The 15,899-nt window shown below is 48.9% G+C and overlaps 1 protein-coding gene across 1 annotated transcript in view; it reads right to left on the bottom strand.

The window, feature by feature from the left end:
• Positions 1–15,899, bottom strand: part of adamtsl5 (ADAMTS like 5) — a 45,297-nt gene that overhangs the window by 17,701 nt on the left and 11,697 nt on the right. The window contains exons 5-8 of the mRNA XM_078199828.1: positions 14,564–14,675; positions 6,422–6,549; positions 1,507–1,630; positions 731–814 (exon numbers count right to left, since the gene is read on the bottom strand). Coding sequence (XP_078055954.1) covers positions 731–814; positions 1,507–1,630; positions 6,422–6,549; positions 14,564–14,675 — 448 coding nt within the window. The remainder of the gene's footprint in view (positions 1–730; positions 815–1,506; positions 1,631–6,421; positions 6,550–14,563; positions 14,676–15,899) is intronic.

Raw genomic sequence — 15,899 nt, 5'->3', positions numbered from 1 at the left:
GAAGTTGTTTCCACTGGCGGGTGAAACTGGAACTAGGGGGCATGGCCTCAAAATAAGGGGGAGCAGGTTTGGGACTGAGTTGAGGAGGAACTTCTTCACGCAAATGGTTGTGAATCTGTGGAATTCCCTGCTCAGTGAAGCAGTTGAGGCTACACCTCATTGAATGTTTTTAAGGCAAGGATAGATAAATTTTTGAACAGTAAAGGAATTAAGGGGTTATGGTGAGCGGGCGGGTAAGTGGAGCTGAGTCCACGAAAAGATCAGCCATGATCTTATTGAATGGCGGAGCAGGCTCGAGGGGCCAGGTGGCCTACTCCTGCTCCTAGTTCTTATTAGACACATCCTGTGTGAGTTAATTCACACAACCCGTACTTCCCTCTGTGGTGATTGCCCCCTTAAGGACAACACAGTAGAGTAAGGGTCACCTGGCTTGGGGGACCAATTGGGAGTCAGAGTGGGTAATCACCCCAGGGGTGGGGGTCTCTCAGGCAGAGAGACAGGTAGGGGACTTGGTGCAGTCGTGTGGCTGCTGTGCTGTTGAACACGTCTTATTAATAAATCCTCTTGTGTTTCTAATGAAGTCGATGAAAGTGCATAATTTCACCCTCCCGGAACAGAACATTGGAGACAGGGTCTCCCCAATGTTGACCTCAATTCCAAACTGGATTGTGGCATCAGGTGTCCGTCGAGGTTTTTAAATATTAAAGTTTAGAGATAAGTCATTACTCACCCAGATAGTTGCTGCTGTTATCAGTCACTTTAATATAAGTGGCACCGGCTGGGATCATGGTGACCTCGTTATATTCCAGTGAGCCTGAAGGGAGAGGTGAATCGGCCCTTATACACTGAGACAGTCCCACACACAGAGATACACGCATAGGGTGAGACACACTGACACACAGACCTGACTATTCAGGACAGCACCGACACACTGCCACACATTCCCACTGGATCTAGCAGGGCCGAGTGATGATTGGCAGAATCTCCACCTGTCATCGGGAGAAAGTCCCGCCTTGGAGAGCTGCCAGCCAATGAGGGGGTAGGGATGGACTTGGGGGGGGTGGGGGGGGGTGTCGGGGTCACAAAGAGGGTGATTGGGGTGTCGGTGGTGAGTTGGGGAGGGGAATGCGGGGGAGGTCTGGTGGTCTCTGGGCTCGAAGGAGGCCCAGTCAGGAGAGGACTTCTGTTGGAGGCAGAGGCTACTTCCCAGCCAAGATCAAACTTTGATGATTCCCTCCCCCGATCCATCAGCCTAAAAACTCAAGCTGAGGAGGAAAGGCCTTTATGCGGTTATTAAGTGGCTACTTCAGGGCTTCAGCAGGGCAAGGGTGGGAGTCCCGTCTAAGACATACTCACACACACATACATACAGACACACAAGGAGGACACCAACGCGCACACACGCATACACACACATGTGCCCACACACACCTTCACACATTCACATACACACAAGCACACAGGAGTTGTTCCTGGTCATTCACCAGGGGAGTGTCAAACAATCACCAGGAGTGAGATGGGGAGTGATGAAAACACTCCGATATTGCTGACACGTGTTGTTCTGGCCGCCACAGACACCGCACATATCCTCCTTCTCCTCGGAGCCCAGGATGTGACCACAACCGACTGCCTGAAGGAGAGAAGGTGGGTAGACAGTGACACACAGAATGATGCTGAAACTCCAAACATTATAAAAGCGGATACACGGGGAGAGTGAGAAGTTCAGGAGGGATCAGCACTGACACACCATGCTGAAAGGTGCAATGTCACTGACAGCTGCAGCCTGGGCCCTGGACTGGAACAGATCAACCGAGGAACTGGTCTCTGTTAGAGAGAGAGAGAGAACAGGGAACATTCTCCAACTGGGCAGAGGGCCTTGATTACAGCCCTGATTACATTCCTAGTCACAGTCCTGGTTACAACCACAGCCTTGGTTATAGCCCCTAGATTACAGCTCCCCCCCCCCCGCAGTAACTGGCTTGCGTTCTGGGCAGTGTTCCTCAGGAAGGAGTTATTGGCCTTGGAGAGGGCGCAGTATGGAGTGATCGCTGGGGATGGGAGAGAGTTAACTGAAGAGCCAAGCTGCATTAACAGAATGGGAGTGTCTTGTTTAAACGATTAAAGAATGATCGAATCAAGGTGTTCAAAATACTAAAATACAAAGATGGGGGGGAGTGGGAGAACGGTGGCGGGGGGGGGGGGGGGGGAGAAAGAGTGGGGGGAGTGGGGGACGGTGGCAGGGGGGGGGGAGTGGGGGACGGTGGCGGGGGGGGGGGATTAATTGGAACTGTCCAGGAGAGGGGCTTTTGGAAAGGGTTATCGAGGGATATGGAGGGAAGGTGGGTGAATGGGGTTGACGGACAAATTAACCATGATCTCAGTCTATAGTGGAACAGACCCAACGGGCCGAATGGCCTCCCCCTGTTCATGTGATAGATTTGACGATTTGGCGGCACGGTAGCACAGTGGTTAGCACTGCTGCTTCACAGCTCCAGGGACCTGGGTTCGATTCCCGGCTTGGGTCACTGTCTGTGTGGAGTTTGCACATTCTCCTCGTGTCTGCGTGGGTTTCCTCCGGGTGCTCCGGTTTCCTCCCACAGTCCAAAGATGTGCGGGTTAGGTTGATTGGCCATGCTAAAATTGCCCCTTAGTGTCCTGGGATGCGTAGGTTAGAGGGATTAGTGGGTAAAATATGTAGGGATATGGGGGTAGTGCCTGGGTGGGATTGTGGTCAGTGCAGACTCGATGGGCCGAATGGCCTCTTTCTGTACTGTAGGGTTTCTATGATTGTGGGAACATCGGGACAAGAGTCTCCTCTTACCTCCAGACTGTTTTCTTTATTCATTCGTTAGAGATGGGCAGCATTTATTGCCCAACCCTCGTCACCCTGTTCAATCCAATCCCAATTGATGGGATTAATGGCCCCTCTCTCCCCGTCTTTCCTCTGTCCAGTTTTGGCCCCAGCTGTCTTGAGGGGCCTGTCTCCTCACTGGGGGCAGGAATAACTGACAGCTCTACCCCAGGGTGGAGGCTCAGCGCTGGAGGAAGAATCAGGGAATAACTTGACAACACAGGAGTGACCGAGATGCAGGAAGGAGCTTCCCACGTCAGCCTGTGACAGTAACAGCTCACTCGCTGATGGGGGAGAGTGGTGGTGGGATGAGACATGATGCACAGGGATAAGGATGTCACTGAGATCTTGGGGCCTTCCCTGTTTGATGCAGTGCTTCACTCACAGAGCTGTATTTATATAGGAGCTTCAACACTCCTACATACGTCACAAGAACACTCCCGAACACAACATGACACTGACCAGGTAAGGAGAAACTAGGACAGGTGTTTGATTTGGGACGTGGGTTTTAAGGAGTGTATTAAAGGAGGAGAGAGTGAGGTTTTAGGGAGGGAGTAGCTGACCTCAGGACCCAGGCAGCTGAAGGCACGGCTGCTGATTGTAGAACAATGGGAATGGGGGTGGCACGGCGGCACAGTGGTTAGCGCTGCTGCCTCACAGCGCCAGGGACCCGGGTTCGATTCCCGGCTTGGGTCACTGTCTGTGTGGAGTCTGCACGTTCTCCCCGTGTCTGCGTGGGTTTCCTCCGGGTGCTCCGGTTTCCTCCCACAGTCCGAAAGATGTGCTGATTAGGTGGATTGGCCATGCTAAATTCTCCCTCAGTGTACCTGAACAGGCGCCGGAGTGTGTTGAATAGGGGATTTTCACAGTAACTTCATTGCAGTGTTAATGTAAGCCTTACTTGTGACTAATAAATAAACTTTAATATTGAAGAGATCAGAAACACCCTCAATTGATGCTGCTGTTCCCCTTTTATTTGATAAGTGTCCACAGAGGGACACTGTAGCACAGTGGTAATGTCACTGGACTAGCAATCTTGAAGCCCAGGCTAAGGGGTTCGAATCCTATCCGGGAACTGGTGGAATCTGAAATTAAAAATTTAGTCCCAGTAATGGTAACCATTATTGTAAAAATCCACCTGCTTCACTATAGAAATCTGCCATCCTTACCTGGTCTACAGGTGACTCTTAATTGTCCCTCTGAAATGACCACTTATGAAGGTAATTAAGGACAGGCAACAACTGTTTAAGAGTCCATAGGACTCTTAAATCAGCCTCGCAGGTAGAGGAGGTGGTTAAGAAGGCGTATGGTGTGCTGGCTTTCATCAATCGAGGGATTGAGTTTAGGAGTCGGGAGATAATTATGCAGCTTTATAAGACCCTCGTCAGACCCCACTTGGAGTACTGTGCTCAGTTCTGGTCGCCTCATTACAGGAGGGATGTGGAAATGATTGAAAGAGTGCAGAGAAGATTTACAAGGATGTTGCCTGGATTGGTTGGCACGCCTTATGAGGATAGGTTGAGGGAGCTCGGTCTTTTCTCCTTGGAGAGACGAAGGATGAGAGGTGACCTGATAGAGGTGTACAACATGTTGAGAGGTATAGATCGGGTGGATTCTCGGAGGCTTTTTTCCCAGGGCTGAAATGGCTGCTACGAGAGGACACAGGTTTAAGGTGCTGGGGAGTAGGTACAGAGGAGATGTCAGGGGTAAATTTTTCACTCAGAGGGTGGTGGGTGAGTGGAATCGGCTGCCGTCAGTGGTGGTGGAGGCAAACTCGATAGGGTCTTTTAAGAGACTTCTAGATGAGTACATGGAACTTAATAGGATTGAGGGTTATAGGTAAGCCTATATATAAGCCTAGGTAGGTAGGGACATGACCGGCGCAACTTGTGGGCCAAAGGGCCTGTTTGTGCTGTATTTTGTCTATGTTCTAACTGCTGGCCTTGCCCAGTGACGCCCACTTCCCATTGATGTCAGGAATACATTTGTTTTATAAAGTCCTCTCCCTCGGAGACGGGAGGCCAGTGAGCATCACCAACCCAGTGGATTGTGAGTGCCTTTTGCGACTGTGAGCCTCGCCCTCTGTTCTGCCTGGATCACAAAGTGACCCCAAGTTTCCCTTTCAAAGCTGCAGCTTTCTCATGAAGGGGCAGCCCAGGGATTATGAGCTGCTCCCTTAACCCCCCCACCTCTGACCTTCTGTACAAACTGCTTTTCTGTGGTAATATTGTTCTGGAATGATTCCGTTATTAGATTAAAATAGAACACAGATTAAAGATGTGGAACAGGTCCCAGAATTTTAAAAAAATAAAGAATTTGTTCAATTGTGCCTTCTGGAGGTCTCGGCCAGTGAAGTACTTTTAGAAGCGTAGTCACTCGTTATAATGTAGGAATTGCAACAGCCAATTTGCACACAGCAAGACCCCACAAATAACAATCTGATAAAGACCAGATAACCTGTTTTTGGGATGTTGACTGAGGGAATATTGGCCAGGACACTGGGGAAAACTCTCCCATTATTCTTCGGAATGGGATCGAGAAAGCAATTGAGACCTGGACTTTGCGATGAGTCAAATGGCCTCCCACAGTGACTCCTCCAAAAGACAGCACCTCCAACTCAACAGCACTCCCTCAGGACCGCACTGCAATATTAGCTTGGATATTGTGCTTAAACTTCTTTTGATTCATTTGTGGGACATGGGCGTCGCTGGCTGGGCCAGCATTTATTGCCCATCCCTAGTAGCCCTCGGAGGACAGTTGAGAGTCAACCACATTGCTGTGGCTCTGGAGTCACATGTAGGCCAGACCGGGTAAGGATGGCAGATTCCCTTCCCTAAAGGGACATTAGTGAACCAGATGGGTTTTTCCAACAATCGACAATGTTTCCATGGTTATCAGTAGATTCTTAGTTCCAGATATTTCTTATTGAATTCAAACCCGGGTCCCCAGAACATGAGCTGAGTTTCTGGATTAACAGTCCAACGATAATACCAGCAGGAATCGCTTCTCTCTGGAGTAGATCTTTCTGACGCAGAGTTGTCAGAGAAACCCAGAGTCACAGCTGACTCGCTGATACAAAGAGGTGACTTTCTACTAACATGAATGCTCCTGGTTAAAGTTGTTTCGTGGTTCATAGATCACAGAATCCCTACAGTGCAGAAGGAGGCCATTCAGCCCATCGAGTCTGCACCGACCACAATCCCACCCAGGCCCTATCCCCATAACCCAGACTTTTAGCTTAGCTAGTCCCCCTGACACTAAGGGCAATTCAGCATGGCCAATCCACCTAACCCGCACATGTTTGGACTGTGGGAGGAAACCGGAGCACCCGGAGGAAACCCACGCAGACACAGGGAGCATGTGCAGACTCCGCACAGACAGTGACCCAAGCCGGGAATTGAACCCGGGTCCCTGGCGCTGTGAGGCAGCAGTGCTAACCTCTGTGCCGTCTGTCTCACCTGGAGCTAGTCAGTGAACAACACTAGTGCAAATTGTGCTTCAGTCTCTATGGAGGCATTACCACCTCTTAAATACCTCCTCTCAGACCCTCTAATCCCCGGTTTCACTTACCAAACACTGTCCATTGATGCAGACACCATCGGAACCAGCCTCACATTTAGTCCCGTCCAACACCCGACCAAAATTGTAGTAAAAGTTCTTCCCTTTGGCTAAACAATTGAGCTCACATGGGCTGGAGGCTAGAAACACAAAGTGGATATCAGTCAAACAATGGGCTGAATGGCGTTCAGCCGTTTTGATTCAGTCATCACCACACGGTTCCAGCATAAATCAAACTGCCTCAGCAAGGTGACGCTCACAATCTCTTAACATTTAAAAAAAGACTTACATTTCTACAACACATTTCATAGGTCATTCAATCTTTGGCTTACAGAAAGGAGGCCACTTGGCCCATCGGGTCAATGCTAGCTCTCTGTGGAACAATTCCCATTCTTCTTTTCAGAACCTCATGAATATTTCAAAATGCTTTAAAGTTTATTTATTTATTAGTCATAAGTAAGGCTTACATTAACACTGCAATGAAGTTACTATGAAAATCCCCTCGTCGCCACACTCCGGCGCCTGTTCGGGTACACTGAGGGAGAATTTAGCACGGCCAATGCACCCTAACCAGCACGTCTTTCAGATTGTGGGAGGAAACCGGAGCACCCGGAGGAAACCCACGCAGACACGGGGAGAATGTGCAGACTCCGCACACGCAGTGACCCAAACCGGGAATCGAACCCGGGTCCCCGGCGCTGTGAGGCAGCAGTGCTAACCTCTGTGCTGCCCCCTTTAAAGTCAATGAAATGAGATTTTGTTTGGAAGTCACTGTTGGAATGTAGGAGATGTGGCAGCCAATTGACACACAGCAAGCTCCCAGAAACAGTGCTACCGATAACGTGTTCTAATTCCACTGATGTTGTTTGAAGGATAGATATTCACCTGGACAATGGGTATAACTCCCCCTTCTCTTTTACAGCAGCAGTGGGCAACCTGCAACCCTCGGGTCACATGCGGCCCACCTGGGTTCCGAGTGCGGCCCACAAGACATTGCGTTGTCCCTTGCCCGTCTGCGGGGTTGCCACATTCCACTGATTTCCCCCCACGTAGATTTGTTCCTCCCGGTCTGACTGAAGTGATTCGCACGTGAAGCAAGGGCAGGGTGAAGTAAGGTGTGTGCTGATTGCCCACAACACTGACTGTGAGAGCCGTGCTCTGTGTCCAAAGCATCAATATTTCTTTTGGTTTTAGCATTTGCAGTTGATGACAGTTCTATTAATATTATAAATCACTCAGCATTATCTACAACTCGGCACAGTGGTTAGCACTGCTGCCTCTCAGCATCAGGGACCCGGGTTCGATTCCCGGCTTGGGACACTGTCTGTGCGGAGTCTGCACATTCTCCCCGAGTCTGCGTGGGTTTCCTCCGGGTGCTCCGGTTTCCTCCCACAGTCTGAAAGACGTGCTGGTTAGGGTGCATTGGCCGTGCTAAATTCTCCCTCAGTGTAACCCGAACAGGCGCCGGAGTGTGGCCACTAGGGGATTTTCACAGTAACTTCATTGCAGTGTTAATGTAAACCTACTTTGACACGAATAAACAAACTTTAAAACTCGTTATGAAATATTCAGCATGTATTAAATGTATTTAATCTTATTCATGGGGTCCCAGTTAGTGAACAAGCCTGGTTTCAATCTTGTGGCCCACCGAAATGGAGGGCCACTCATGCAGCCCACTCATTCACTCGCCCCGATTACCCATCGCTGTTTTACACCCACCTGATAGGGCAGGATGAGGCATCAGTTTAACACCTGATCCAAAAGTGAGTGTGCAGCACTCCCTCGGTACGGCACTGGAATGCCAGCCTGGATTATCTGCTCAGGTCTCCAGAACCTACAACCTTCTGACACTGAGGCAAGATTGCTACTGGGAGATGAATGAGGAAACGAGGAGGATCTCTCGGTTTGAGGGGGTTATTGTGAGGTTTGGAGAAAGACGTTAGCTCACAACCTATTCTTAGATGAGAATAGTAAGAAGTCTCACAACACCAGGTTAAAGTCCAACAGGTTTATTTGGTCGCACGAGCTTTCAGAGCACTGCTCCTTCATCAGGTGAGTCTCACCTGAGGAAGGAGCGGCGCTCCGAAAGCTCGTGCTACCAAATAAACCTGTTGGACTTTAACCTGGTGTTGAGAGACTTCTTACTGTGCCCACCCCAGTCCAACGCCAGCATCTCCACATCATAGCTCAGAATAGACAGCTTAGTCTTAACCAGTCTCCAATCATCACCTTAACTAAAATAGCAGCTCAAGACAGACAATACTGAGCGTTGGAGGAGTTTGATGCCCTTCCTTTGAGTGCAAGTTTGATCAAAGTGAAGATTTTTCTATTGACAAAAGGACAGGCGTCGCGCGGGTACAGGCGGCAGCAAGGACAGGCGTCACGCGGGTACAGGCGGCAGCAAGGACAGGCAGCGGCAGTGGGTACAGGCATCTCACGGGTACAGGCCGAACAAACCGACTAAAGGGTGAGAGAGACATGGGTTACCAAAGAAATTCAGAGACAGAAAACAAAAGAAAATGAAATGATGAGTCAGAGAGAGAGAGAAATAGAGGGGAAAAACTAGAAATAGATTGTGGGAGAGAGTCACAGTAACCAAAGATGGCGATAGGGCAAATGGCATGAGGAATTTCTTCTCTCGGACGGGAGTGAATCTGTGGAATTCTTTCCCCGCAGAGGGCTGTAGAGTCCGGGTCGTTAAGTATGTTCAAGGCTGAGATAGACAGATTTTTAATCAGTAACGGAATCGAGGGTTATGGGGATAAGGCGAGAAAGTGGAGTTGAGGATTATCACATCAGATCAGTCATGATGTCACCGAGTGGCAGAGCAGACTCGATGGGCCGAATGGCCAGCTGGTCTTCTGACCTGACCGTTCTCAGCACATCAATGCCAGGCTAAATTAAGCTTTTGCAAATGTGCTTAAAAACATCTCAATGTTAAACTGAGCGAAACAAGTGCCAGGAATGGACGTGGGTGCCTGAATAGATCTCCAGAACTGCCTGATCTTGGGCAGGGAGTCAGTGAGTCACGGAACACGCACTCAGTGATCAGACAAATGCTGCACATGGAACTGGAAGGTTGCTCTAACTGCAAAGAAAACGATTGTAATGAAAACTGATTCCCGATCCTCCACAAACAGTGAGCGCAGTTTATCATCTTAATCCAGGACTCAGAACCCCGGAAACAAAGTGGTCAAAACTTGTTCCTGTTGCACAGCCCCATCCAAACAAGCTTTTCCTGTTAACCCCTCAGTGTTTTGATGTTAGGAGGGAAAGTGAAACAGTTCCATTGGGCGGTTATTGTAATAACTTGAAAGAAAACAGAACGCAGCTGATTAAAGATGCCCCGTAAGTAGTCTCACAACACCAGGTTAAAGTCCAACAGGTTTATTTGGTAGCACGAGCTTTCGGAGTGCTGCTCCACTCATCTGGTGAAGGAGCAGTACTCCGAAAGCTCGTGACTCCAAATAAACCTGTTGGACTTTAACCTGGTGTTGTGAGACTTCATACTGTGCCCACCCCAGTCCAACGCCGGCACCTCCACATCAAAGATGCCCCAAAAGCCTCTTGAATTTGAAAGACTGAAGAAGTGGAGAGCGAGGTTCGTTTGCTACACCCTGTGCTCGCCTGACTTTACCCCGCAAAACTTCTTCACCAATCAGGACACTCGCAAACGGTTTGTTATTCTGGCCAATCCCAGAGCGTATGTAACTTTCAGACCAGAGTGTAAAATTGGTGAAGAAACAGAAGGATTCTGGTTAAAACATTGGTTCAGTTTCTGCATTGTCCCCCTGCCCAATCTTCAGAATGGGTACAAACTGCTTAACATTCTAGAATCATAGAATCCCTACAGTGCAGAAGGAGGCTATTCAGCCCATCGAGTCTGTACCGACCACAATCCCACCCAGGCCCTATTCCCGTAACCCTCATTTACCCTGCTGATAAAAAGTAAAAGTAAAGTTGTATTTATTAATCACAAATAGGCTTACATTAACACGGCAATGAAGTTACTGTGAAAATCCCCTAGTCGCCACACTCCGGCGCCTGTTCGGGTACACTGAGGGAGAATTTAGCACGGCCAATGCACCTAATCTGCTAATCCCCCGACATTAGGGTCAATTTATCATGGTCACTCAACCTAACCTGCGTATCTTTGGAGTGTGGGAGGAAACCGGAGCACCTGGAGGAAACCCACGCAGACACGGGGAGAATGTGCAAACTCCACATGGACAGTGACCCGAGGCTGGAATCGAACCCGGGTACCTGGCGCTGTGGGGCAGCCGTGCTAACCACTGTGCCGCTCAAGAGTTCCACAGAGTGTGCTGGTTGAATGGGAAACTCCCTCCCATATAAAACAGCGGATAATTGAATCATTTTCAGTCTGAGGTGGGGATAGTTTTTGCTGCCCGAGGGCGTGGATACGGAGGCGAGGTGGGTGGATGAGGTTTAGCTCCCAAATTAGCCATGTGGGTGAGTGATTGGGTGAGTCAGGCTAGAGGGGCTGAATGGCTCCTCCTGTGGCTGTTGCCAGAGCTCCAAGCTTGTTTTTCCCCCTGGGTGGGGGCAGGGATTACATTGCTGGGTCCTGGAACTGGGGGTGGCCATTCGTCCTGTTTGATATGGGACTGCCCACCTTTCTGTAGAGAAAGAAATAGAGCTTTGAGCCCGCATAATTCTTCTTCAGAGTTGATAATACTTGACTTTGGCAAGAGGGTCAGGAGACTTTCTTTCTATTTCGCCTTGGCGAAATCTTACTCAGATCTCAGCAGAGGTTGACAGATGCCCTTTGCTCCATTTCTGCCCCTCTGCAGGTTCTAGCCCACAGATCCCTGGATGCTGCCGGCAAGTCCTGGGCAGGAGACTGGCAGTCAGGAAAGTTTATTTATTACAGTCACAAGTGAGGCTTACATTAACACTGCAATGAAGTTACTGTGAAATTCCCCTAGTCGCCACACTCCGGCGCCTGTTCGGGTTACACTGAGGGAGTATTTAGCACGGCCAATTCACCCTCGCCAGCACATCTTTCAGACTGTGGGAGGAAACCGGAGCACCCGGGAGGAAACCCACGCAGACACGGGGAGAACGTGCAATCTCCACACAGATGGTGACCTGAGTCAGGGTTCCTGGCGCTGAGAGGCAGCAGCGCTAACCACTGTGCCACCGTGCCGCTGGGGGGCAGAGATCCCCGGTGTGGAACCTTGGTGCGGATCTGGATTTCTCATACACACGAGGTCTAGTTTAGTCTCGATTCTCCGCAGCACTGCTTGGGAAAGATAAAAATGGATAAATTCCACAGCTAACAAGGAAGATGTTGAACCTTATCACATTCCAAAATGCTTTACATTAGTTCAATTACATTTTTTGGAATTGCAGTCTCTGTCGTCTGGGAAAACACTGGGACTAATTTTATGCAAGCAAGGCCCCACAGACCTCAGATGAAGAGATGAGCTCATTGATCTACTTTTAGTGATGTGCGGTGGAGGGGAATATTGGTGGGGTCGCTGAGGAGAACATCCCTGCCCAGCTGTGGAATCCTTCGAGAAAGCAGACGAGACCTTGGTTTGATGTCGCATCCAAAAGCCAGCAGGCCCGAGAGTGCGGCATTCCCTCAGCACTGCACCTGGAACGCCAGCCTGGATTTTGTGCTCAAGTCTCTGGATCAGGATTTGAACCCCCAACTGTTCAACTAAGAGACAAGAGTCCCAGCCACTCAGCCATTGCTGACCCCTATAGGGATCACACTAGTGCTACAACCACTGACTGTGAAATCATAGTAAGAGTTCGAACAACACCAGGTTAAAGTCCAACAGGTTTATTTGCTACCAAATAAACCTGCTGGACTTTAACCTGGTGTTGTTAAAACTCTTACTGTGTTTACCCCAGTCCAGCATCTCCACACAGTGAAATCATAGCCATTCTACAGAGATTTCAACACAAAATCTCGACCAATGCTCCCAGCGCTTCACTCAGGAAGTGCTGCGTGGTCACAGGTGCTGTCTTTCAGGTGAGATGTTAAACCAAGGTCCTGTCTGTAGAAGATCCCGTGGCACTACTTCAAAGGGCAGCAGGGAATACATCCCACTGTCCTCCGGCCAACATTTATCCCACAACCAACATCACAAACGACTATCTGGTCATTATCGCATTATGGAATCTTGCTGTGCACAAGTCAGCCACAGCATTTACTCCATTAAAACCGTGACTATGCTTCACAAAAGTATTTCATTGGCTGTAAAGTGCTTTTGGAAGTCCGGAGGTGGTGAAAGATGCTATATAATTTATTTTTAATTCACTCGTGGGACATGGGCGTCGCTGGCTGGGCCAACATTTATTGCCCATCTCTAGTTGCCCTTGGAGGGTAGTTGAGAGTCAACCCCACTGCTGTGGCTCTGGAGTCACATGTAGGCCAGACCAGGTAAGGACGGCAGATTTCCTTCCCTAAAGACCATAAGACATAGGAGCGGAAGTAAGGCCATTCGGCCCATCGAGTCCACTCCACCATTCAATCATGGTTGATTTCAACTCCATTTACCCGCTCTCTCCCCATAGCCCTTAATTCCTCGAGAAATCAAGAATTTATCAATTTCTGTCTTGAAGACGCTTAACGTCTCGGCCTCCACAGCCCTCTGTGGCAATGAATTCCACAGACCTACCACTCTCTGGCTGAAGAAATTTCTCCTCATCTCTGTTCTAAAGTGACTCCCTTTTATTCTAAGGCTGTGCCCCCGCGTCCTAGTCTCCCCTGCTAATGGAAACAACTTCCCTACGTCCATCCTATCTAAGCCGTTCATTATCTTGTAAGTTTCTATTAGATCTCCCCTCAACCTCCTAAACTTCAATGAATACAATCCCACAATCCTCAGACGTTCATCGTATGTCAGGCCTACCCTAAAGGGACACTAGTGAACCAGATGGGTTTTTCCGACAATCGACAATGGTTTCATGGTCATCAGTAGATTCTTAATTCCAGATATTTTTTATTGAATTCAAATTCCACCATCTGCTGTGGCGGGATTCGAACCCGGGTCCCCAGAACATTAGCTGAGTTTCTGGATGAATGGAATGAATGTCTGGAACGAGCTGCCAGAGGTAGTAGTAGAGGTGGGTACAATTTTGTCTTTTAAAAAGCGTTTAGGCAGTTACATGGGTAAGATGGGTATAGAGGGATATGGGCCAAACACGGGCAACTGGGATTAGCTTAGTTGTTAAAAAAAAAGGCAGCATGGACAAGTTGGGCCGAAGGAGCTGTTTCCATGCTGTAAACCTCTATGACTCTAATAGTCTAGCGATAATACCAGTAGGCCATCACCTCTCTGCAAGTCTTTCTTTCTTTAGCCAAAAGAGAAAATGCTGGAAAATCTCAGCAGGTCTGGCAGCATCTGTAAGGAGAGAAAAGAGCTGACGTTTCGAGTCCAGATGACTCTTTGTCAAAGCTAAAAGCCATAGAAAGTGGGAGATATTTATACCGCAGGGGGAGGGAATGAAAGATGAGTCATAGCCACAAAAACAAGGGGAAAGGCTGCTAACGGCAGCCCATAGAGAGAATAAAAGGTGTGAATGGCCAAACGGCAGAGAAGCTGTAAACTGTGACAGATGAAGATGTGGGGGGGGGGAGGGGGGAGATGGGTGGGAGAGGGGTAAAATGGAGAAAAAGGGGGAAAGGGAGAGCAAGGGGGAGAAAAGGTAAGGAAAGGGTGGGATAAAATAGGGGAAAAGAGTAGGGGGGGAAAGAAAAATAAAGAAAGACGATAAAGAAATATAAGGTAGAGAACAGTTAAAAATTAAATAAAATGAAAACAAAATGGCCGACGTGGGGTACAGCGAATCATCTGAAGTTGTTGAATTCGATGCTCCAGCTTCCGCAGTAATTTGCTCTTATCTGTTCTTTCTACACAAGATCTCACAGCCAACCGTTCAAGTAATACATAGAACCATTTCTTCAATATTTTCAGCAGCTTGTTTCATGTGAATGAATGAATCATCCAGTGTGGTTATGGAGGATGTGTGGCTGATCATTATCCAGCATGACGCCTTTCACAGTCGCACAGCTCACCATCCAGAGGCAGATACGGGGGAGGTGCACCAACAACCACCCCCGAGGGGTGTGGACCTTCGGGAGAGGAAGGGGAGTTGAAAGTGTGGAAAGTCTCTCACCTCCGTAAAAAGGAACCCACTCGAAGGAAGCGCCGCGCATCTGCAGGATTGGGCGGTCATTGTAGGCCGCACACTGAAGCTTTCGGAAATCCACTGTTCCCGGGGGACAGACCTGAGGGGGAGACAGAGACGCGAGACTGAGAACCCCACAGCCCCAATATTACCCCAGCCATCACTTGCAAACCCATCACAGTTACTGCATAGGGGCAGCACGGTGGAACAGTGGTTAGCACTGCTGCCTCACAGTGCCAGGGACCCGGGTTCAATTCCCGGCTTGTGTTACTGTCCGAGCGGAGTCTGCACATTCTCCCCGTGTCTGCGTGGGTTTCCTCCGGGTGCTCCGGTTTCCTCCCACAGTCCAAAGATGTGCGGGTTAGGTTAATTGACCATGTTAAATTAATCCTAGTGTCAGGGGGACTAGCTGGGGAAAATATGAGGAGTTACGGGAATAGCGCCTGGATGGGATTGAGGTTGGTGCAGATTTGATGGTCCGAATGGCCTCCTTCTGCACTGTCGGGATTCTATGATTGCTTTAGTCCAGCACTGGAGTCAGGATCTGGGGGAGTCTGGAGGGCCACAAAACCAGCCCACGACCAAGAGTATTACACTTAGTTTTTATTCATTTATAGGACATGGGCATCGCTGGCTGGCCAGTATTTATTGCCCATCCCTAGTTGCCTGAGGGCAGGTGAGAGTCACCAACATTGCTCTGATTCTGGAGTCACATGTAGGCCAAACCAGGTAAGGACGGCAGATTTCCTTCCCTAAAGGACATTAGCGAACCAGGTGGGTTTTTACAACAATCGACAATGGGTTTCATGGTCATCAGTAGATTCTTAATTCCAGATTTTTTTATTGAATTCAAATTCCACCATCTGCCGTGGCGGGATTCGGACCCGGGTCCCCAGAACATTAGCTGAGTTTCTGGATTAATAGTCTAGCGATAATACCACTGGGCCATCGCCTCCCCATCAGGGTTATAACCCATCAGGACACTATCCCACATTCGGGTATGATGCCCAAATTTAGGGGTTGTTGGCATTTATTATCAATACTCAGTTGAGATGATGGCATAATTTTCACATCAGTGGGTAACCACTTTGGGGACTAGGGTCACATATAGTGCCAGAATGATCCATTGTGAACCCGTAGGAGCTCTGACAACCAATGCCTGCAATTTATTTCCAGATTTTATGTTAAATAAATAAGCAACAGGATATAGATTGGTTGGAGGCTTGGGCGGAGAGATGGCAGATGGAGTTTAATCTGGACAAATGTGAGGTATTGTATTTTGGAAGGTCTAATACAGATAGGAAATGTACAGTAAATGGCAGAA

This window comes from Mustelus asterias, chromosome 29 (assembly GCF_964213995.1).
Source record: "Mustelus asterias chromosome 29, sMusAst1.hap1.1, whole genome shotgun sequence".
Taxonomy (NCBI): domain Eukaryota; kingdom Metazoa; phylum Chordata; class Chondrichthyes; order Carcharhiniformes; family Triakidae; genus Mustelus; species Mustelus asterias.
This window is presented reverse-complemented; position numbering and strand designations above follow the sequence as displayed.